The 25651-nt window shown below is 35.7% G+C and overlaps 3 protein-coding genes across 3 annotated transcripts; 1 reads left to right on the top strand and 2 right to left on the bottom strand.

Moving 5' to 3' along the window:
- Window positions 1-187: 187 nt before the first annotated feature.
- Window positions 188-10559, bottom strand: LOC115714534 (uncharacterized). Its single transcript, XM_030643266.2, has 21 exons — window positions 10239-10559; window positions 10062-10146; window positions 8855-8894; window positions 8533-8778; window positions 8191-8290; window positions 8037-8111; window positions 7464-7562; window positions 6971-7087; window positions 6766-6881; window positions 6492-6591; window positions 5668-6026; window positions 4693-5020; window positions 4246-4460; window positions 3788-4006; window positions 3271-3457; window positions 2638-2888; window positions 2456-2548; window positions 2256-2357; window positions 1607-1964; window positions 1241-1378; window positions 188-1158 (listed from the first exon to the last, which is right to left on the bottom strand). The coding sequence occupies exons 1-21, from the start codon at window positions 10368-10370 to the stop codon at window positions 529-531; spliced, it is 3990 nt and encodes a 1329-aa protein (XP_030499126.1). The 5' UTR covers window positions 10371-10559; the 3' UTR covers window positions 188-528.
- A 2018-nt stretch (window positions 10560-12577) lies between these two features.
- Window positions 12578-15382, top strand: LOC115714356 (putative pentatricopeptide repeat-containing protein At5g59200, chloroplastic). The gene has a single exon (XM_030643030.2). It carries the CDS (start codon window positions 13214-13216, stop codon window positions 15119-15121), a length of 1908 nt encoding a protein of 635 aa, XP_030498890.2. The 5' UTR covers window positions 12578-13213; the 3' UTR covers window positions 15122-15382.
- A 15-nt stretch (window positions 15383-15397) lies between these two features.
- On the bottom strand, window positions 15398-18399 carry LOC115714357 (protein CHROMOSOME TRANSMISSION FIDELITY 7). The gene is made up of 6 exons (XM_030643032.2): window positions 17842-18399; window positions 17292-17562; window positions 17101-17196; window positions 16619-16687; window positions 15976-16325; window positions 15398-15673 (listed from the first exon to the last, which is right to left on the bottom strand). The coding sequence occupies exons 1-6, from the start codon at window positions 18009-18011 to the stop codon at window positions 15520-15522; spliced, it is 1110 nt and encodes a 369-aa protein (XP_030498892.2). The 5' UTR covers window positions 18012-18399; the 3' UTR covers window positions 15398-15519.
- Window positions 18400-25651: the final 7252 nt, after the last annotated feature.

The following is a 25651-nucleotide window of genomic DNA, read 5'->3' on the forward strand; positions in this document are numbered from 1 at the left end:
AACAAATGCAAATTCCAAGAGCATGCCTGATTCAACTTAATCATATCTACTTGCAAATTTATAGAATATAAAAAACTGGGAAATGATGATTAGACCTGCTAACCAACAATTACAAACTTTTCACGTATATTCGTGTAAATTAAAAATAAAAAAATAGAGATAAAAGTTTCCCCATGTAAACAAGATCTCCACCAAAAAATAATAATTGAAAAAGAAAAATTACAAATCGGCACTGAATAATGAAGCTGCTCTACCTAATCAGTATTTAAAAAAAAAAATACAACTACAATTATGAACAACAATAAGAAAAGAAAAACAAAACAAAGAAAACAACAAACAATGAGATGAACAAATGAAGTATACACGTCAACCATCATAATTACAGATACTAACTATTCAAAATCGCTTCCTTTTCTCTATGTCAATACAGAAAAATTGTAAATCAATGGAGTTCTTCATGGTGTATCAGTATCGATACAGAAATTTCTATTGTTGGCAAAGACAGAACACAGCGGCATGTCTTGCAATTCAAGTAGATGTGGCACCTGTTGCTAATGACGAAGCCTGCAAATTAGTTTCATGGATCTCGGGAACTTGAGGAAGAGCCTCAGAGGGTTCAACTATATTGGCCGTAGATGATTCTACAACAGGTGTTTCACCAGGATTTACCTGATCTGAATTACTTGTTGATGTAACTTGAGGTGTATCCCCTGTAACAGGTTCTCCCGAGTCTGGTTGGGGTGTGGGAGTTTCCGTAGTTGGAGGAGTGGCTTCTGTTCCTGTTGGTGCTGCTTCTGTGCTAGTAGAAGGTTCTGTTGTTGTTGTTGTTGGCGGTGTAGGTATTGGTGATGGGACTGGTGCGGTAGTAGGCCCTTCTAATAGCAATTGCTTGGGTTGTTGCTCGGTATTCTGAGCTGCTGCTGGAGCTGGTTTTTTGCCCAGAGAAATAGGACCGGTGAGAGTTGGCATCCCTGGGGGTAAGATTTCGATTGGTGGCTTCTTGCCTGCATCTGCTAAACTTGTAAGCTTTGGATCCTCAAGAGAGGCCAAAAATGAAGCTGCAGCATCCATCTTTGTTGACGGTGTGTGATCAACCTCCTTCTGCAGCATTTTGTTCCAAGTCTGAACCAAGCTTTTTAATGTTGGTCGTCCATGAGCCTGAAGTCAAATGGATAAGAAGGTTAGATCAAAATACTTGAAAACAGAACAGGGAATGAGGATATAAGAAAATGTAGCATACATGGGCATGGAGCACAGCCTCGGCAAGCATTCCTGTTTCCTGCCAAGCCTTTTCCATGAGAGCATTGTCTCCCAAAACAGCAGCTGAAAATGCAGCTTCACGTCCAAGACCAACCGAGATCAAGTTGTTTACCAATCCCTGCAGTAAAGACAATTGTGTTTGAAAGTACTAGTATGTTATCTGAGAAATAAGTTAACACGTTAAATAAAAAAGAGTAATATGAAATTGGATTTCGGTAGACGTGTTAAACATTCTAGTGCCATCAAGCAATTCAAAAACCAACAAAAAGGTAAACTAGAATAAAATATCACAGGCAATGGTCTCAGACCCTAGAAGACAAGCAAAATAAATAGGATAGTAGCATACACTCAGCCTTGTGAGCTCTCCATGATTTGCAAGGCGCAATGCTAGTCCTCTTAACTCCTGACCCTGTAAAGCACCTTTTACTGATCCTGCAGCAGCCAACCGTTTTAGAGCTTCCCGGGCAATTTCAGCTTGTGCAGTAGCATCTGCCGCGTCAATAAGATCCAAAAATTCCTTAGCAAATTTCACTATTCCTTGTACAGCTTCCACCAAGTTTTCTTTCTTAGCTGTTAAATTGAGAATGTCATTCAACTCGAGCCCTGTGCTATCTTGCCCCATCTCCCTACTATTGCTCATGGTAAGAAGGCATTGGAGAGCTCTTTTCAGATCATTACTCTGCATAGCCAGATCAAACTCCAACCTACAAAATGGAATAAGATACATGTTATTCATGCAAGAATATTTATGTAAAATAGGAGTCATGAACTAGAAAAACAATATATTTTAGAGGAAACAGAAATATCAATCATGGAAACATATCATACAAGATAACAGAGGAGAGGAGTAACAAAATAAATTCATATGGAATTAGAATGTTACAGGATTCTGTAATTTGAGTTATGAAATGATTAAAGAGGATAACAAAATCCATCTAGAATGCAATGAAGATTGAACATCAAAAGAAACAAGAGCTACAGTAATGCACATGTACCTCTTGGATATCCCAGGCAAATGAAGTGCTTCAGTAGCATAACCCATGCCCAACATAAATTGAGCTAAGTCATCGTGATGTTCTCTCCCAAGTCTACTTGCCCTGTACAAAAGAAATTATATATAAAAACAGCCAACATTAAATCTGTGTAGAGGATTCCGCAGAATATCCGTCAAAGAATCTCAAGACAAATATTATACCACTTTACGGCACTAACAGCATCTCCATAAGCAGCCAGACATCGGCAGCGAATACCAGGGTGACTTAGAGATAATGCATGGGCACACATGTACCTGTCATGCAAAAAAAAAAAGGACTTAATTCCTTTCACGTTTTCCAGGCAAAAGAAGAGTCTAAAAATAAATGTAGGGAATCAACTTACCTGTCTATTAGCCAAAGAACACCATCTCTAACACCCACCACAACCAAAGGACCCACAGGTCGTTTCTGCTCTGTGGGGAAACGAGTAACTGCCACAGACACTCCTCCACCACCAACAGCTATCTCGTTGACCTTTCTCTCTTCCATCTCTTTTTGAAATGCTGAATCATCCCCATCAACTCTAGAGTGTTTTGGCAACGACAGAAAAGGTGGCACGGAAGGAGCATGCTGAAATGAAGCCAAGCGGACCACCTGGAAAGGAAGATTCAAATAACCAAAAGAAAGACTTATTAAGACAATAAATACTAATAGAAAATGAAAAGCTGGCAACATTTATTAATATTGCTATAACTCAGTTCTAGACTTCTATACCTAGGTTTCTCTTGAAAAGAAAGAAACATGTCATATACACAAACTAAAGTGGAAATAAATGTACACTTTGAAATGAGAAGAAACATGCATGCAGACCTAAAAAATATGTTTCGAGAACTAAAGCAAGTCTATTGACTATTTACTGATTGAGTTATGAACTAAAAGAAGATTACAAGTCTATGCAGGCTAACGAGAAAGAATTTCAGTTTCCCATCCAAATGAAAGGTTAACATGGAACCCATGAGAAAGAAATAATATATACCTGTAGCATTGGGGGTCTTAATGCTATTCTTTCTTGAGTAGCATTTTGGGGACCATCCACTGTGATAAGAGCTAATTCACCATGCTCAGCAACAGCTCTTGCTTGTGCCTCTCGTTGTTTCATCTCCTCTTTCATCTTTTTTGTTTCAATATCAATAGCGGCAACTCCCGCATCCACAAAAACACATCTGCAAAATTAGCAAGAGGCAATTATTGCTAGAACTTTAATTCATCTATCTAGTATCGTACCACTTATGAATGAATTGAGGTTTAAAATCAGTAAGCTAGGTGAGTCAAATCTACTTGTCTAAATAAAATTAGTTAAAATAATAAGTTCGAAAATTTAATATGTTCACAATATAGCTTGTAAAATTGTAATTATTTTCCAGCCTAGTAAACTTTCTTTGTGGTTATTTATTTGTACATAAAAATCAATAAAACTACAGAATTTAATTGTTTTAGGTTATATTGTGAGCGTATGAGTGCTCCAGATGCTACATAGATAAAGCACTGCTTACTCAATTGTTGTAGGTGTAGCAACAAAAAGTTGTCTGCGATGCCAAACTCCACCAGTGGCAAAGGGAATCGCAACATCACCCAGGTATCTATATTGTGGCCGCAATGAAGATATGACAATGTATTGTGGATAGGCAAAAGCACAATACTCCACAGTTTGATCCCATGCTGTCCACTCTGGTCGAGGAAGAAGTCCTCCAACAGGTTCAGAAGTTTCCCAACTGCATAATAAACCCAAAATTAATTTTTGAGAGTGTCAATTTACATCTTATTACCAACTTGCATAAACAATGGCATCTCAATAGTTTGATCTCATGCAGTACATTTAGCTTATTGCTACCTGATTTCTGAAGCGCAATGTAAAATGAGCTATAAACATAAATATAAAGATGAATGAAGTAACTCACACCCTAAACAAATTACCGAAAACTAGGTACGTATAAAGACATTCATAAAATACCTGTATAGCTGAAAGTTAGGTGCTGCAGCCTCATTTGGGGAACTATTAGAATTAAATCCATCATCGAGAGTGGCAAAAGAAGAAAGACCACTGCTTCCAAATCCAGACAAAGGCATAGATTGAATTGTTGAAATAGCTGTAGCAGCAACAGGGCTGATTCTTCGAGATGTTCGGTATGCAACACCAAGTAATGCCCCTCCATGCAAGCCAATGACCTACAATGTGTGTTTCAAATATTAATCAACCCCTATTTTTTCTTTTTTGGTAAAATGAATAGCCCCAAATGCTACAGTATTTTTTTACCAGGAGCGACTTTAAAATTTGTTAAAATACAGAATCATCATTAGAAAAGAGAGAGAGAGAGAGAGAGAGAGAGAGAGAGAGAGAGAGAGAGAGAGAGAGAGAAAAAATTATCTAATTAACTACTGTATAAAAGAGAATGAATACCGGATCGCTGCGGCCACCTATAGATGTCGTGAATATATTAGATGTTCCATCATCCAGCAAGATTCGAACTTGAACATTGGCTGAAGAAGCGGCAGAAGCAGCAGCTGCAGCGGCTTGTGCTGCAGCCGCAGCAGCTTCTTTCGCTTTTCTTGAGCTGCCTTTTGGAATTACAGGAATTCTAGGAGGCAATGAAGACTCCAATATGGCATACCTATCACGGCAGGTATCCCATGCTAGGAGCCTTGCACTTCCTGAATCAACTATGGACCAATCACTTACTTTATAGATAGAGAAGTAAGGAATATCAGGCCACACAATTGCAATATACCTGCAACAAGATAATTTACAGAAAATAACAGCATTACTAAGACTACTCCAACTTTATATACCACAAAAGATTGCAATAAAAAATATTATGATGTACAATGGAACTCAATCTTCTATCCTTTTTTTTCCTGTCTCACTAATCAAGAAATAACAACTCAGCTAAAAGGACTATTCATACACTTGTGAGAAAATGAATATAAATAAAAATATATGTTATTTTAAATTAGTTCTCATAATTTTTGCAGGTGAGACATAGAGAGAACATGATATTTGAATTCAGTAAAATGAACAAGCATGGAAAAATTCCAGACACTACAACCAAAGTACACATCCATACATAAACAGGAATTAGTACAAACCTAACTACTACACAAGAAAAACTTTTCTCAAAAGTAGTACAATTAGAAAACGGGTAAATACCATTTTGGACCCTATTGGTTATATTAAAAAAAATCATCGAAAATTGAGCTCAGGGTACTATTTTGTACCATTTTGGAAAATAAAGGGTCCAATTTGTCATTTAATAAAAAAGATGGTCCGATCAGTAACTTTTGCAAAACACGGGGTCTAAAATGGTATTAATCCTTAAGAAAAATGAAGATGGAGATCAATTAATCAAAGCTACATAATTAACTAAAGGTAACTTACTTTCCTGAACTGCTTACAGAGAGCACTGAATATGAATCATGTGGAACAGGAGTACTGATGTGTTTTTTTATCTGCTTAACATGTAATTGTTCAGGAGAGTCTCCCCTAAGCCTTCCTGTTTCTGACAAGGAGCCATTGTTCCCAAGGGAAGGATTTGCCGTCTGGGACAGCTGAAAATTTAGTAGCTTAAGTTCCCTTTCAACTACATAGACAGCAGAGTGCTCTCGGCTCCCTGAGGGTGTTGGCAGTGAAGCAACTGCTGGAAGAGATTTAGGGTCAAACTCACTGATGATAACACCAACATTGCTTCCAGTAGCAACAAGGTGAGGCTGTAAAGGATGTGCTGTCATACAATAAACCTGCAATGGAACTGATATTTCAAATTCATATATTGAGGAAAAATGAACAAATATGCGTGATACAAAGACATAATTTGACAGTGTTCAAGTGTTAAGAATCCACGTCAATTCCCCCAGCTGTAAGGGTGTTTTTTCTCTGATCTCCCTCCACCACAATTGACGTTCTCAATGATATATGATATAACGAGGGGGGGGGGGGGATTCTAAGACAAGTGGCCTCTTTCTTAAAAAAAGGAATCCACATCGACAAAGAGAACACGATTCTCCGATTCAAACTTTTAACAAGGTCAGACACAAAAAAAATGTACACATAAACAAAGAGAGAACTTCTGTGCCAATCTTCAAGAGAACATGTTCTTTTATTCCAACTTCTTTAAGGTAACACGCATGTAAATGTCTAGCTAAAATTGTACTAAGCAAAACATAAGAAAAAATATATGTATTTATATATATATAAAAGCTCACCCTAATTTTCTTGTTAGGCGCAAGCACATGTGGAGGAAGAAGAGATGATAGCTCACATAATGGCCTTGTTAGCGCTGAGTAAGTGGGGTGTTCAATAGCCCTGCCAAAGAGAATCAAGAAAACAAAATCAGATATACATAATGCTCATCTTTCATATTGTACATATCCATTTCAAAAATTCACTGTTGATATTTTATCCAAAAAAATTCAGTCGGTAGACATTGATTAATGGGAGAATTTCAATCAATGGAGCACTAGAACAAATACTGCGTACCATATATGAGAATCTTTAACACAGGTTAAAATATCGAGATTTGGAGCTCGTGGATGGGACCAAGATGCCACACTATGACATGCTAGCCTAGGAACAGGTTTAATCCGCCGTAATTCCTGGTAAACCAAGGGAAAATAAAGGATTTAGGCCCAAACTAAGAAATACTTGCATTGGTGAATAAAAAACCATGACGTCAGAAGAGCACCTTAAAAGAGATTGTGTCCCATATAGCTAATGTCTTATCGGCACCAATTGTAACAAGCTGTGGAGCACCTCCAATGATTCTAGAAAGCTCAACAGCCACAACACCACCATCATGTGCCTGCAAGAATTCATAAACACATAGGCACATTAAAAGTTTTGAAAGCATTTAAATTTAATGGAATACAACACATATACCCTATGCAACCAGCAAATATTTGAGCACATCAAACTCCTTAGTCCAAGCACATCACAGGAGAAACAATGAAAAAAGAAAGGAGAGAAAGAGAGATGAAAAAAATTATTAAAATTAAATCTGAACAAATTAAGTATGTCCACATTATTATATCTCTCAAAAAGGATTGTTGGACATACCTAGTCTATGTAACATCTCAATAAATGTGAAATCCAAGCATAACTTTCAGGAAAGTCAAATTTATGAATACTATTACAAGATTAAAGAGCAATTGAATAAATAATAAAATATAGATTGATACCTTTAAGCTTAATTTTGGTACTAGTTCTCGTGAGTCTTGGCCGTGATCTGCACTCCAAAGGACAAGCAATCCATCGCTAGCCCCCGAAACCAGAAGTGACTGCAAGCAGGAGAATGTAGTGTAGTTAAGTGGAGTTTAACTTAGAAAGACCCATGCAAGTATGCAGAAGTTATATATGACATAAAGAAACAAATATTCATGCTTAGAGTGCTCGTGACAATGGGTAGCTATCACTCTACATTAGCATGCCTGTGTTTATATATACAAGAATTACATTACAAAGCCTGACTGTACACCAAAAGTTATATAAAGAATTGAGGCATTGCAACAGCAACTAGATCCTTCCATTAAAATGAATAATTTTCTATAGTTCATCAAAAGGCTGAAAATACGAAATCCAAATTAAAACTTAAGCCTTTTTGTTTCCTATTTATCGTCTATTAATTTTCAAAAAGCATTCAGTCAACATCCAACACTACAGAATGGGGATACTTTTAAATAACACAGTTATGCAAGATGCAAACACTTCAAAATAAAATTGACTGAATTTCATTTTCTACAATTAAAATCTACCTCACCGGAAGAAGCCATAAACGTCATCAGACAAGAAATTGAACCTTTATGTCCTCCAGTGTATCTTCGTACTAGCTGCAAGATATGTGTAGTGTCATAAAACTAAATTTACACTCATATTTGTGAAAGAACAAAATTTTGACAAAAGCTGCACCTTCCATGATATCATCGATAGAACTCTAATGACACCATCTGATCCACCAAAAGCTACTAGTGGGACATCTCCGGCATTGGATCTAGAAAGGAACTCCATACTGCAAAAGTCAGCTAGAAAATGTTAAGAGCAATGGTAATAAGACAAAGAAACATACAAACAGCAACAAAACAACCAGTATGACCCTAGTGTATAGCCATTTCTAATAGGACCTGCTCTGTTAAGAGCTCAATTTATTTATGTTTGGTGAGGCAACCTACTCTACTGGACGCTGTGCATGTTGATATTTAATGTTTTTTCACTAAAATGTAAATAGATTTACATTAAGGAAATCATGATTACCAAAGAAGCGATTTGTTATCAAGCTCCTGCTTGGGTACATCTCGGCCACGCATAGTTACCAAGTCAAGAAAAATGGCTTTATTTTCACAACAGATTACAAGAAAATGTCTTCCTTTTGTTGATGGAGGAGGAGGACTAAAAGAGGTGATATGATTGATGGCTGATGGAGCCTCAGCCGCTGCAGCACGGTTGCGCCAAAGTTGCCAAAATCGCACATCATCATCATAGAAGCTCACCTGCTTAACACTTTAATGGGAAGCAAAATGGAAGTCAGGTTCCAATTGAGAAGCCAAAAGAAGTATCATATGTAAAAATCCATTACCTCCCTCCACGCATGGCTTCTGTAGGCTTCCCTTTAGGCTCTATCATGAACAAACATCAAGAGAAAGAAAACATGAGAATTAATTTCCTTGCAACAGAAATTATGAACAGCATCACTAACAGATTAAGACAGACTGATTTAAAAAATAAATAAAAATCATACTAAAAATCAGAAGAAGAGACCACTACTATTATCCATGCCGACCATGTTAAAGTTCATGTATCCTAGATAAACTGGCTTCTTATTATGTATCTTGTAGTGCACTTGTTACAAAATGTCTATGAATTTCAAGGTACAATTTCTATTTTTATTTTTGTAATCATTGAAATAGAAAGCATTCAGAAATGACATTAAGAAAAGGTCTATAATGATCTTTATCTAAAGAATGTTCTTCCAACAGCAACACTGCATAATTTCATGATGCATATAATACATAGTAATATAAAATTAAAATCTATATGGTGCTAAGAAGCTACCTAAATTAAAAGACAACCATAACAAACTCTTAAATGAATTAAGCACAGTATATAATTACTTTTTTTATTAAATCTATAGACACTAAGAAAGCATAATGCCCCGGACACAAAAAGGATCAGAACACCATGTCTCATGTGCTTCAAGATACAAGTTAAACAAAATTCAAAAACAAGAATGGGATTTTTTTTTTTTTTTTTCAAACAAAAGCAAGCACACAACAACAATCTTAACTAGCCAGTTTATGGGAAACTGAAAAAAGAAGCATATGAGAGACGGGGAGGTTATGAGGAAAATGTAATTGTATTCAGATTTCTGTAAATTGCTTAGGACAAAATATTCTTTTATCCTTAACTTTCATTTCCCAAAAGAAATAACATAAAAATCAATCTTTAAAATGCTAGCAAACTATTTTTCACCAACATCCTTAAGAGTTCTAACAGGCTAATAAACTCAGTACTTAACTGAATTTAAAGCTTTTCTGGATTTAACTGTTTAATCTAAGCTTCCTATAGTAATCAAGAACATTCAGATCTGAACTTCAATAAGTTCCATAAGATAATTACAACTGAACAAGAATAGAATCAAAATGTAAGGTTAACTGTACTAATCTACAAAATGTAAAGATTTCATAATCAAAATTGAATCAACCGTAGCAATGAACTGCTTAAATCTATTAGTTTCAACGTAATTCGAACTAAAATCTCAAAGCGATAAAGAAGTACATTTGTACCTGATTCACCCTCGGCAAGCTTCTCCAACTTTGCTCCAACCAAACGCCTCTCATCAACACCACCAGCTTTGAGCTCGTAGATTACCTAATAATCCATAGATCAAAAGTAAGATAGACCAGAGATCGATTCTCCAGTTTACGGATGAGTTGAATAGGAAGAAGGAGATGAAAAGGTACCTGGCGATGTTCCCAATTCCAAACGGAAACGTGATCTGACGCATCGGCAGTGACCATCCATGGATGTGTTGGATGTAACTGGATCTTCACGATCTTCTCGTTGCTCGGCCTGAATGCTTTGAGTCGCAACATTTTCTAGAGCTTGTTCTCAATGGTGATTCTGAATTTTAGGAAATCAGATTCGAACACACATTTGCCCTAACCACCTTGACCTTCTCAGTTTTCTATGGCGTCTGGAGTGGTGAGAGAGAAGCAAGTTTTGCGACCATAAAGATGAACCAGCTTGGCTTTTCTCTGATTTGGAACCTTTTTTTCTGCTAAAAATTGAAATATCAAAACAACAGAGTCCAAATTTAACGACAAATAATTCAATAAACGACAATTTTGAAGAGATCTAATTTACGACACAACTGCCTCTAAGAGCCTAGAGTTACTCAATAACACTAATTAAGATTTTTGTCCCAAATGTTATATTATATGTCTAATTTTTTATCCTGTTAAAAATTTTGTTTGAATTATTTAAATTATTACATTTAAAGATTTTTGTATAATTTTACTAACACAAGTTTCTTTTTCCATTGTACTAACACAAGTTTAATATGAATAAAAGTTTAAAAAGCACAATTTAATATAGGTTAAAATAAAACTACGATTTAGTACAAAAACAATTATTATATTAATAAAATTAGACAAAAATTATTAAATTCAATATTAATAGTTGGGGGAGTCCATTATATTAGTACACATTTTTTAATACAAAGACAATGTAATTTACTCAAAATATAAAAAGAAATATTTGCAACATCTTTATTGTTCAAAATTATATTCTTATATTTTCCTAAAAAAAAAAATTATATTCTTATATCTATTTTTTATTAATTAAAATACATTAGTCAATTCTTTTTTATTTGTAAATTATTTAATAATTTCTTTTTAAAAAAAATTAAAATCCTAACCAGCATTATATTAATATGTGGCAGTTTAACAAGAAAATCAGTATTTAATAATTTTTTTATTTTAGTTATAATTAACTTTCATTGATCAAAAGTACCAATACAAGAAAGAAGGAAGAAATATCATTCAAAAATTCATTATATATCTTACAGATATATTTAGTTAATTTATGAGTCACAACATTAAAATTGTGATTAACATTAAAAAAATAATAATGATGTGTGTCAATAAAAATAATAAACTACTAAGAAAAAAAATAATATTTGGCTGTTGACAAAGCCGACCCTGAAACAAAGTGGGTCATAGGAAAAAAAAATGAAGAAATTACACTCTATACTCTTTTTATATTGTCCTTTTTTTTTATTTTTACTCTCTTTTTTAAAGTCTATCATTTTACCTCTTTTTTTAAACATTGTACTAATTTTGCCTCTGTCACTTCAAGATACTCTCCATGTGACTCTCTTATGTCAGGGTATTTTGGGTACAATACATATAAAAAGAGAGGTATGTTTCAAATAAATATAAAATTAGAGGCAAATTTGGTCAATTGATTAATAAACGAGGCATTTTTCAACTTACCCAAAAAAAAATTGGGCCTTTATGTTAAAAAAAATGTGGTATTTTTCAAAATCGGTAAAAATAAATGTATAATTTTAAAAGAGGAAAAAAAAATTTAGGCCCTGGGCTGGGTGGGCCCTAGGCACAGACCTAGCCCGCCTATGCCCAGGGCCGGGCCTGGCTATTGAAAGAGTAATTTGACAGCACTTAACAAACTTCATAGTTATTTGGTTGTTTAAAAAAAAATTAAATACTAATCCAAAAATAATAAACATTTATGTTTGGTTTTGACGAATTTTTTGTTGTTGACTTGAGTGGAACCTTGAGTACATCAAACAATATCATGAAGTCCAATGGTTTGTATTTTTATGTCGCTCTAGGTTGGTTTGGATATTCCAAATGTTCGAGCTAGTTTTGTTGTGGTGTTGCTACATTCTTCTAGTGGAATTTTAGCCATGACCACTTGGCCTTTCGGTGGTATGTTGATTGAAACTCGCCTATGACCCTTTTGTATGATGTTGGGCTTTGTGTTCACTTGGCTATGTCATGTTTCGGTGGAACTAAACTACTGGCGAAACTAATTCCATTCGCTTCCCTAGCTTTCGTCTCTCAATGTCTTAATATTATCAATGCGCTTAAAATTTATTTAATGGATAATTCTTACTTAAGATGCACATTAGTAGATAGTAGAGATACTTTAGCTTATTGTATTCTTTCTAGTAATTTTTCTTTTGCTATTATCACAGGTTCATTGGCAAAATTAATTATTACATTAGATGACCATTTTGTTTGGTAGTGTGATTATTTCACTTATATTATTGTTTTTTTGTTGATTGATTCTTATTAATTAATGTTATTTTCTTTGTACATATTTTTTCGTGTCCAATCGTGCTCGTGAACTCGTTCTGATTTCGTGTCGTGTTAAAAAATTTGACTCATATTTACTATTGCCAAGTATGTAAACTACTCAACTCTCCCACCAAATGCAAAGATTTTCTTATTCTTTATTGAAAAATAATAATAAGTAATTTACGGCATAAATACATAAGTTTAACTCTTAGTTACAGATAAATGACTAAATTTAATTTTTTACGGTAATAATATCTATGTTATATTTTTTCAGAACTTCTATAAATACATAATCGTTAAATGCTAAGTCAATATTTACGTGAATCAAGACTACTATGTGGTCATTCACTTAGCGTTTAACAGTGAAATACTTACGAAAGTTCTACCAATATAACATAGGTATTATTATTATCAAAAATAAAATTTAATTATTTATTTGTAATCGATAGTTAAATTTTGATATTTACGCCACAAATTACTCAATATATATATATATTCATAAATATGCTTAAAATTAAATTTTCATTGCCATCCTATAAAAACATCAATTTAAAAACCATTCCTCATTAGTAATTATGTGAAATATGGGTTGTAGAAAGTGAAACGAGTAGCCAATGAGTTGTTCTACGCTAATTATTCAAGGGAACTCTGTTCTCCCCCGAAATCTAAACCCCAAATCCAAAAACTTGATACACAGTAACAGAAGAAGAAGAGAAGTAATCTCTGTGTTACAGAAATGCAAACACATTAACCAACTACGCTCTTTACATGCTAAAATCCTAAGAAATGCTCAAGAACAAGACCCCTTCATTGTTTTCGAGCTTCTTCGTCTGTGCTCCAAGAACAACTTCATTGACTACGCCTACAACATTTTCCGAACCGTTCGAACCCCAAATGTCTACCTCTACACTGCTCTAATCGATGGGTTTGTTTTCAATGGTTTATACTTTGATGGGTTTCGCTTATATTGTCTTATGGTTGATGATTCCATTGTTCCTGATAACTATGCTGTCACCTCTGTTCTTAAAGCTTGTGGCTTTCAGTTGGGTTTGAAACAAGGTAGAGAGATTCATGGCCAGGTAATTAAACTTGGGTTGTCTTCGAATCGATCGGTGAAGATGAAGTTAATTGAGGTTTATGGAAAATGTGGAGAGTTTGTGGATGCACGACAAGTGTTCGATGAAATGCCTGAACAGGATCTTGTTGCGTCGACCATTTTGATGTCTTGTTATTTTAGTTATGGATTAGTTGAAGAGGGGAATGATGTTTTCAACCTGCTTAGGATTAAAGACACAGTTTGTTGGACTGCCATGATTGATGGGTTGGTCAAGAATGGGGAAATGAATAAGGCATTAGAGCTTTTTAGAGAGATGCAGATGAAAAATGTGAAGGCTAATGAAGCTACCATTGTTTGTGTTTTATCAGCTTGTTCACAGTTAGGAGCATTGGAACTTGGAAGATGGGTTCATTCCTATATGGAAAAGTATAAAATCAAGCTTAATCATATTGTTGGTGGTGCATTGATTAATATGTACTCAAGATGTGGTGACATTGATAAAGCACAGAAAGTATTTGATGACATGAAAGAGAGAGATGTCAGTACTTATAACTCTATTATTACTGGGCTTGGTATGCATGGGAAGAGCATTGAAGCCATTGAGATGTTTCGGGTAATGATAAAACGAGGATTTAAACCGAATAGTATTACTTTTGTTGGTGTCCTTAATGCCTGCAGTCATAGAGGATTGGTAGATTTGGGGTTTGAGATATTTCATTCTATGGTTAAAGACTATGAGATTGAACCACAAATGGAGCATTATGGATGCATTGTTGATCTTTTGGGTCGAGTTGGGAGACTCGAAGAAGCTCACTCCTTCATTCAGAGAATGAAAACAGGTCCTGATCATATTATGTTGGGTGCTTTGTTGAGTGCTTGTAAAACACATGGAAACCTTGAACTTGGTGAACAAGTGGCTAAGACTTTGCTGGATTGTGGGAAAGCAGATTCGGGGACCTATGTGCTTCTCTCGAATGTTTATGCTTCATCGGGGAGATGGAGTGAAGCTGCAAAAGTTAGAGCAGAGATGAAGGAAGGTGGAATCCAAAAGGAGCCAGGTTGTAGTTTGATTGAAGTGAACAATGAAATTCATGAGTTTCTTTTGGGAGATATAAGACACCCCCAAAAGGAAGAAATCTATAATAAGTTGGAGGAGATTGAGAATAAGCTTAGATCATCAGAAGGGTATTTGCCATCTACTGAGATGGCTTTACAAGACATTGAAGATTGGCAAAAGGAAAGAGCTTTGGCAATACACAGTGAGAGACTGGCCATCTGCTATGGTCTAATCTCTACCGAACCCAACACAACTTTGAGGATTGTGAAGAACTTGAGAGTATGCAATGATTGCCATTCGATGATCAAGCTTGTCACTAAGATTTGCAAGAGAAAAATTGTGGTCAGGGATCGAAATAGGTTCCACCATTTTGAGAATGGGGTTTGTACTTGTGGGGATTATTGGTGAAAAAAAAAACATATATATGTAATTTGAAAATGACCATGTATTATTATTATGTATTTAACATTAAGTTATGTATCACTATGAGAAGAGAAATGCTAATAGAAAGATGAGAGTACTTTATACTGTGAAAAAACCTTTTTCATTTTACAGAAACTATAGCTGAAAACATTTCAATGTTATCACTTATTTATGTTTTTAGTTCTTGATGTTGTTTATGTAACAAGTCAATCGTTTGTATGAAGAAGATTCAGAACTTTTTGACAAGACAAATGTGCACAGTTGGTAACAGAAGCACAATATTTCAGTTGTGATTAGACTTGATATTTCTGGAAATGATTACACAATTTGTAGAAGTTTTCCAATTGAATAACTAACCCAAAAAGGAAACATTGGCATCCACCTTAAATTGACTCAACTGAGTTTAAAATATTGGATTTGTAAACCAAGAAGGATCGTTTGCCAATGTAGCTTACTGCCAATGCCTTTCCACTACAAGTGAGTGGAGAAAATGCTAGCTGAGACCGTTCAAGAACAAATCCAGTGCAAAAGCTTTTCCTGTATGAATATTAAAAAGAAAACAAAAGAGTCAAAACTCCATGAAGATGAAATTGATAATAATTAAATAGAACAAGTAATTTCAACTCATTCACAGTGTTGCAAACATAAAAGACCAAGGAACATAAGTCTTTTGTTGCATAATCTTCAACCATATCAAAGAGATCCTTAAAACTAATCAAATATTTGACTTATACTTGAACACAAAAAAATCCCAAATCAAGCAAATTTCTAACTTTGTTGGAAACTCTATTTCTGTCTGGAGTCTCAAAAAAAGGAAAGAAAAAAAGCAGTTTCTTTACCTCACTGCCTCGAGCAAATGAGTGGCTATTCGTTTTCTTCTGTTGACAGGAGACACCCAAATTGCTCTAATGCCACAGACAGCAGGCACCGGTACCTCCTCGCAAATAACTGCTCCGCCGACGTCTTCATCCAACTGGTTAGTATTACTAGCAGAGTGAGATCTTTTCACTGTCTCCCTCTGAAAACTAATATCACCAAATTTAAGGATAGTTGGTTTGGCTCTTTCTTCTTTTGTGTTAATAGCATCATTGCATCTATCTGTTGAATTTGAGATGACTTTGAATGCCTTCTCTATTGGTTCTGCAATTAGGCATCCAGCTACCCTATTGGATAGAATGAATAGTAAAACCTGCAAGAACACTAAAACATCTCTAATACCATTTTTAAAACTAAACAAAAAAAACATATCACATATCTCTTGACACTAAAGATTTCTTTGCAAAGATAACAAACAAAGAGAATCCAAGTGCATTTATTATGAATTTCATGATGTAACTTCTACAGAGATTTTATGATTTTTGTGAATAAGGAATGAAAAGTATAAATTAGAACCAGTTTTAATAAAACATGGAGGACGGCAACTGTATCCAAAAATCCAAATGTAATTGATATAAAAATGAAGTAAAAGTAGGAGGATATTACCTTACAAAATTTATGGAAAATAAATCCACTTCCAAGCTCAATCTCCATCAAATTTACAACTTCCTTAACCTGCAAGCCATAATGTTTCATTCAGAAAAGTAAATAACTTACTTACACTTTCTTTATTCAGCAAATGTCACTTTCATTAACGAAAAGAAGAGTCTCAACCTTTTTCTCAACTTTTATGTTCAAAAACACATGCCAAAATAATTTTTATTCTAATCTTTTGTCTTGGCAATGTTTGTTATATAATTATAATATCTATCCTGACCGAAATAATATTGTAACTATAACGAATACCGTCATAAAAAAAATATTTCAATATATATTTTCGAACGCAAAAGTTGAGAAAGAGATTGTAATAGAATATTGTAATTAACACTCATCTTAACAAGAAAAAAACACCCCTTAAACTCAATCTTCCCTATAATAACATAAACATTTCTTTGACCTGAATGAAAATACAAATATTCAATCTAAACCTTGTTTTTTTGGGCATTAGAATCACAGTCCAAAACCATAACAATCCGACCACCTTCCATAGTAGGCATGTGAATAAGCCTTTCAACAGACCAACCCTGCAAAATTACATATCAATAGTTTTGTTATAAGCAATAATCAAATTACCACAACAAGAAGCACATTTCAAAACTAAATTTTAAACATTTTATACCTTAAATTGAATTCCATGGGTATAGTTCTTATGAAATTCCTTATGGGTCTTCTCATCACTCTCATCTCCAGGAGAATACTTAAACCCACATGTGGAACAATTATGAAAGTTGAAATCAGACTGACCCAAATCTAAATGGTATTGGGCATAACTTCTCTTCTTATTTTTCACCATTGTTTTCTTTGATATAATTGATTCAGACTTCGAAGACAAACTACTGGAAACAGTTTTTTCCAGCCACTGGTCATCTTTGGCTTTCTCCTTTTCCCCACTTCATAAAAAAAAATGTCAGTGATTATGGAAAGAATACCAATATTTAACTAACAAAATTCACCAAAACTCTAAAGCTATGTTTGGAAGTTGGATTTTGGTGAGGAAAGAAAATTTAAGGGAAAAAAATCAAACTTCCATTGTTCAATCAACTTTTTTTCCTTACCAAACATGAGAAAATAATTTTCTTTCCCTGCTAAAATCCAACTTCCAAAAGTAAAATGCAAACCCAGATTTCCAATTTCACTTTCTGCAACTTTAATTATATAGAAAGCAATACCTGCTTGGGTTACGAGCTCTTCGACTGTATGTATTGAAAATTTGGTGTTCTTTCTTCTCCCAGATGTCTAATTCGCCATCTTCTTCAGAAACCGGAGGTGGGTTTGAAGATAGAATTACAGAAGAAGAAGAAGAAGAAGTTTTGAAAAAGGCACTGATTTTGGATTGCATTTAAGCTAATTTTTCTGTCTTACCCAAATAACAACCTCAGGTATAATAATTTCACACATCAATCAAAACAAAGAAAAATTGATTAACCAAGAATCATAGAGCAACAGACAAAGAAAAAGAAGCTTAAATCAAAACCCAAACTTCATAAAGCTGAATTTGGATAATACATAATCAAAAATCTTAAAAAATAAAATCTTTATCAATCATTCATTGAATATAGAATCAAAAGAAGGCCATAGGGAAATGAACTATTCATTTTTACCAGATGTTTCAAACTTTGGAGAGATTGACTAACAATGGAATAAGATTGAGATACATTGTTTTGATTAAATTTGGCGGGAAGCAAAGAAAAAGCATTCCCGCTCATTTTTGTACAGAAGTTTTTCGTATCCTATATAGCCTCTCAGCTGGGCTGGGCCTCTTCATAATCATATTTTTTACAAGATTATGATTTACAATATTTTTTTAAAAAAAAAATTATAAATTTTTAAGTAATTTACAAGTTTAAAAATACTTAAATTTAAATTTTGATAGTAATAATACTTAAAGTTATATTTTTGAAACTCAGTGGGTAGCTAGCTATTAAATATTGTTATTATATAATAATGTTTTCTTATTGGTATATTTGAATTATTTTTTTAAAAAAATAAATATATAATAACTTAGACCAATCAAAAATTGTCACGTGTCCATTTATTACCGTTAAAAATTATAACATAGATATTTATTTACAACTGAGAGTTAAAAATTATAACATAGGTATTTTTGAACTTTTTTAAAAAAAAAAAAAAATCTCATAAAATAACTATTTAGAGAAAAAAAAAAAAAAAAAAAAAAAAACATCTCTTTACAAACTTATACTTTAAAAATCATAAAAAATTAAAATTTCCCTTTGGACCAAAATTTTAGTTACAAAAGTATCGAATATTATTGTATTGTTAAGAGAAAAAAAATAATAGCAAAATTTAAAACAATATAATATAATTTTTACCCATTTTGTGGATTTTTTTGTAAGATTAAACAAAAATATAGTCTTTTAAAAATGGAAATAATAATTAGGCTCAATGTTTAGTTAAATGACGATTTAGTTCATTTATTATCCAAAATTGATTAAATTAATACAGTTAAATAAATTTTCAACAAATTAATATATCTGCTCAATTTTTCATGGTAACTTCAAATCTAGACCAAACAATAATTTTGAATTTAGTCCTGTTAAGAGTTTATTTGACCAAAATTGAACTTAGAGTATTGTTTTTTTTTTTTTTGAAAGAAAATGGTAAACTTTATTAGAATGAACTTTCAACCATTACAATAGATAAAAGATCAGCAGGAGCATTACTCTCACTGAAAATACGATCTGAATACAAACAAGAGCTACGAGCAAGACAGTGTGCAGCTTTGTTTACAGAACGTTTAACAAAATTAATCGTGACTAAAGGTAAGGAAGCCAACAATGTACGACAAGCAGACACATGTTGACCAAATGGAGATGGAATGTTAACCGAACCTCGGATTGCTTGAACAACAACCAAAGAATCCGTCTCAACTTCAACCCGACCCCATTGGTGTCTCTTTATCCAACTCAGAGCCTCCTTAACCCCCACAACTTCAGCTATGGCCGGGTCCACAAACCCCTCCAAGAGGGCCGTGAAGGCTTCAATGAAACGACCATCATGGTCTCGAGCCACGCCAGCCGCTCCAAACTTTCCGTCATTTGCAAAGATTGCGCCATCAACATTTACCTTAATCTTTCCCATAACCGGTTTCACCCAGTGCTCCAAGTCTATGTTCGAACCCGAAGGAACAAATAAAGACCCCAATCTCCTTTGTTGAGCATTTCTCCATTGATTAAAGACTACTCTTGCCAATAGAATAACCTCCGCTGCTGACAATGATTTCTCCCGCCAAACTAGCTCATTTCGGGCATGCCAAATTGCCCAAATCACCATTAATAATTCCTCCTGTGCCATAGAAGAGTGCTGAAGTATCATCTGACTAAACCAATCCCAAAATGATGTCCAAGACACCGAGACCATATTTAAACTCGACCTCTGCCAACATGATCTTGCAAAGGGACATAGAACCAATAAATGGATGATTGTCTCAGTCGCTTGGTGGCACATGGGACATATTTGATCCAGAGGGATGTGCTTGGTATTAAGTTGAACTTTAGTAGCCAAACAACCTGTCAAAGCACGCCACATAAGTTGGTGAACTTTCGGAGGAACTTGAAGCTTCCAAGCGATCTTCCAAATTTTCATCTCAAAGTCACTAGTGTTAGTGACATCAGCCTGATGTAGCAAGCGATAGGCCTCCCGTATAGTGTAAACACCATGCAGATCCAAAGACCAATACCACGTATCAATCATAGACTCCTGAACAATGTTGGTCTTCAAAATTAACTCCTTATCCCGATCATTGAAGATATCGGATATCACCTCCAAATCCCAACTTCTTTCTCCTGGCACCATAAGATTGTTAACCTTCCACTGCTCCATACCATTAGCGATAGTAGTGACCCACGGATGGGAAGGATCGTCTAACCACGGATCAAACTGAACACTAATACTTGTACCAGGACCAACAACCCGTCGAGCGCCTTTCTTGATCAGCTCTTGTGTTTCGAAGATGCTTTTCCAAATAAAACTAGGATTCGGACCAAGAGAAGCAGTCAAAAACGACCCATGAGAATAATATCGAGCCTTATAGACCCGACTAACCAAAGAATGCTCATTCGAGACTAATCTCCAAGCTTGTTTTCCTAGCATAGCTAAGTTGAAATCCCGCAAGTGACGAAAACCAAGCCCACCATGATGTTTATGCCGACACATATTCTTCCAACTAGACCAACTGACCCCACGTTTTTGATTGGAGCCCGAACTCCACCAATATTTACTCATCATTCCTTCTAACTTATTACAAGTTTCCACAGGCAACAAGAAGACAAACATAGCATAAGTAGGGAGAGCTTGGGCAACAGTTTTGATCAGCACCTCTTTACTTGCTTTTGAAAGCAACCGACCTTCCCAACTCAAAATTCTTTTCTGCATCTTATCCTTCAAAAAACCAAGTATGGCATTCTTATTACGGCCCATAACACAGGGGAGGCCAAGATACATACTATTATCAGGAGCTTCATGCATGCGGAGCAAGTTACACATATCTTGTCGAGAAGCGGAGGTAGTGTTTAAACTAAAGAATATATTTGATTTTGAATAGTTAACACACTGACCTGAAGCTTGTTCGAAAAGTTGAAGTAATAGAAGAACGCTATGAGCCTCCCTAGCAATGGCTTTGCAATAAATGTAGCAATCGTCAGCAAACAACATATGAGAAACAACAGGAGCACCATTACACACACGACACCCATGAAGAACACCCCTGGCTTCAAATCGCTTTATAAGAACAGAAAGACCCTCAGCACATAACAGAAACAAATAAGGAGAGAGGGGATCACCTTGACGAAGACCCCTCCCCGGTGTAATCGGCCCCATCTCACGACCCCCATGAGTAATTGTGTAAGAAACCGAAGAAACACAATGCATAATAAGATCCACCACTCGGTCTTGGAAGCCCATTTTAAGCATCATGTGACGAAGAAAAATCCACTCAACCCGATCATAAGCTTTGCTCATATCAAGCTTCAGAGCCATATAACCTTCCTTACCAACCCTCTTCCGCTTAAGATAATGCATTACCTCAAACGAAACCATAATATTATCAGTGATAAGACGCCCCGGGATAAAAGCGCTTTGGTTTTCAGAAATCACAAAGGGAAGCACACTCTTCAACCGATTAGCAAGCACTTTAGAACACACCTTATAAAGAACATTGCAGAGAGCAATAGGGCGCAGATCTCCCATGGTAGTGGCATTTTTCTTCTTAGGGATCAACACCAGATTAGTATGATTAAGACCAATTGGCAAATGACCAACTAAGAAAAAGATCGAACCTGTTTAATCACATCAGCGCCCACAACAGCCCAAAACTTTTGATAGAACCCTGGTGTCATGCCATCAGGACCCGGAGACTTATCTGGATGCATCTGAAAAAGAGCTGCTTTCACTTCTTCATCAGTCAAGGGTTGCATTAAAAAATCATTCTGAGCCGAAGAAATAGAGGGTAAAATACCATCAAGAACATCATCCATATGACAAGTAGAGCTAGTAAATAGGTTTCGAAAATAAGAACACATAACCTCAGATAAACCCGAATCCCAGTCAACCCAAGTGCCATCGTCATTCTGAAGCTTCTCAATAGCATTCGTCCGCCGCCGAGAGGAAGCCGTAGCATGAAAGAATTTGCTATTTTTGTCTCCCTCTTGCAACCATAGTTGCTTCGAGCGTTGGCGCCAAAAAACCTCCTTTTGAGTGAGAACTTCGAAAAGCTCAGTCTCGGCCTCTTTGTACTTAGTAATGGCATCAGGGTCACGGCCATTCTTCCATCGTCTCACCTCATTTTTCCAGTGTTTAATACGAGAAGCAAAGTTTCCGGAGTAGTCTTTGCCCCACTCCGAGAGGATCTCCCCACACCGCTGAATTTTCTCTTGAATCCCCACCGAAGGATATTCCTCCCAACACTCCTTTACAACTTGAAAACAAAGTGGTTCACGGAGCCAACAGTTTTCAAACCGAAATTTACGATTAAGAGAAACAAACTTTTTAACAGCCATATCAAGTAAAATAGGACAATGATCAAAAGAAGAGACCTCAAGATTAATAAGCTTAGCTGAAGGGAAGCGATGAAGCCAACTTTCTGTCACAAGAGCATGATCTAAACGAACCACAATCCAATTGTCAGTGCCACGGCTCTTCTCCCAAGTAAACTGATGACCAACAATATCTAAATCAATCAATCCACACACCCGGATTGTATCACGAAAACCATCAAGAAGCCAGTTTGGATAAGGATGTCCTCCTCGTTTGTCTTCCTGAGAGAGGACATTATTCAAATCACCAATCACACACCAAGGGAGAGTATTACCAGTAGCTAAAGTTCGAAGTTGTTCCCAAGAGGACCACCGAAGACTTCTATTTGATTCCCCATAGAATCCAGTTAGGCACCATGGCCCACTATCACTAGAAAGAATTTCCACATCAACAAAGTTTGTAGCAAAATTCAGCACCTTGACATCCTCCTTATTCCTCCATAAGAAAGCCACCCCGCCACTTCTACCACAAGCATCCACCGCAAACACCCCATCAAATTTCAATTTCATTCGGACCCGTTCCAACACATCTTTACGACATAAAGTTTCACATAAGAAAATAAAATCAGGCTTCTTTTGGGCCACAGTGTCATATAGGAATTGTATCGCCCGTGGGTTGCCCATCCCACGACAATTCCAGCTTAAAGTATTCATAATGCCCGGTGGGCCTGGAGACCAGAGCCCACCTCGAACTCATTTTTTGAGAGTCCATTATCAGCCATATCAGCACTATCATCCTCATCCATATCAACATAATCAAGTCCAACAACCCCTTCACTTTGTCTCCTTCTTTTTGTCTCTAGAGAAGGCCCACGGCCCCCTTGTCCCCCACGTGGCATTAATGGACCAGGAAGAAACAGAGAATGTTGTCCTGGCACATGATCTCCAAACACAACAGACTTCCCTCTTTCGTTGACACTGAACTTGGAAACACTGTCTTTGGTACCACTAATATTTTGCGTCCCATTAGTAACTTTATGTCCATTATTAGGAATATTCCCCTCGTCCACTAAGTCAGGAATATTGTTCCCATTCTTTGACGCTTGGTCCTCTCCAAAATCTAACTGAGGTAAGTTTGAATGATGCGATTGCATCTGTGGCATCTCCTCTGGCTGCCGCACCAGTGACTGTTCGTGGCCAAATTGTTCATCGGCCTCCGTACCCATGCGCAAGTATAGAGCACCAAGCAAATAATTCTTTCTTCGTGGTGGCACTCACATAAAATTCCCATACGGTTTAACAAGCTCCTCCTCAGGTGTATCAAAAAGTTTATGACAAAAATTTTCTGAGTGTCCAATAATACCACAGATAAAACAAAATGTTGGAACAAACTCATATTTAAAATTGGCATAGAACCACTCACCACCAGTTTTCTTTAATTTCATGCGTCTTTTCAAAGGAAAATCTATGTTCACCGTCACCCTTACTAGAAGATATTCCCTCCAAAGACCATTATAATTTTTCGGATCCGATTCTACTAGAGTGCCGATGTAATTTGCTGCTGTAGACACAATTTTCTCTGTCATAAATCTCGTTGAAAGGCCATGAATCTGAACCCACATATCCAATTTATTTAGACTGACTGCTTTTGGATCACCACCCCTCGGTACCCTACTGAAAATCAAAGGAAGCTTATTAAAAGTCCAAGGACTGCCATTGATGACTCTCTTAATATCAATTTCATGGTAAAACTGAAATAAAAATAAATTGGGACCCAATTCCTTGACAAAAAGACCCTTCCCCGGCTTCCACAGCCCAGCCAATGTGTGTTTCATAGCTTCAAAGTCTAATGATCGAGCATTCAAAAATCTACCCACCAAGCACCACCGATCATCCACCAGAGCCATCTCCTCAACATCATCATCGATCTCAATTCCAAAACTCTCCTCATCCTCCAACTTAATGTTCCCGTAACTCTGCTCCATGTCCTCCATGGCATGACTGCTTGACGCCATGCTCCACCGTTAGAAATCGCAGCAAACAGAGAAGAGAATAAACCCAGTCACAAACAAACCAAAACACAACACCAAATGAACGATCACAACCTTGAAGAAAACCACCAGATAAATCGCACCAAAACAGAGAAGAACAAATAACACAGCCGCACCAAAACAGTGACAGACGAAGAGGACGATCCAAGCCAGTCGACGCCAATCCCCACCAGTGAAAACGCAAAACAAACCGGACCAAAAAAAACCCAGTCGCAACCCAGCTTCACACGCAGAAAACCCGAGAGAAAACAATCCCAAACTCAACCGTGAACCTTTCTGGAAGCCTGAGAGAGACGACCAAGGAACCTACCACTCGACACCGTGCTCCACCGATGATGCCGCACCAATCGGAACCGAAAAACAAACCAATCGTAAAACCAGTCGCACACGCAGAACTTCAACAAATTAGAGAGAAACGATCAAAACCATGCCAGCTGGCAAGACAAAATTGTGATATTAATTGAACTTAGAGTATTAATTTAATTTATTTTGCAAAGAAAATTACTAAATGACACTAATAATGTCTAACATCACAAGTCATATTATTAATGTAATTTAGTATTGAGTAATTTGCGGCATAATTACCTAAGTTTTATGCCGAGTAGCAGATAAATACCTAAGTCCTATTTTTGGCGGTAAAAATACCTTCCGTCACTACTCTGGAACTTCCGTAGGTACCTCTCCGTTAGGTGCTAGGTTAGTGTCCACATGTCACTCGTTCATTGGTCCATGCCATTAATTTTTTTTATTTATTATTTAAATATTTAAAAATGATTTTAAAAATATAAAAAATAAACAAAAATAAATATAATCAAATTTTTTTATCATTAATTCTTATATATTTAAAAATTATTTTTAAAATAAAAAATTACCAAATTATCTAATACATAAACTTAAAATTTAATCTCATCTAAAAAAACTTAAAATTTAATCATATG

This window comes from Cannabis sativa, chromosome 4 (assembly GCF_029168945.1).
Source record: "Cannabis sativa cultivar Pink pepper isolate KNU-18-1 chromosome 4, ASM2916894v1, whole genome shotgun sequence".
Classification (NCBI taxonomy): Eukaryota; Viridiplantae; Streptophyta; class Magnoliopsida; order Rosales; family Cannabaceae; genus Cannabis; species Cannabis sativa.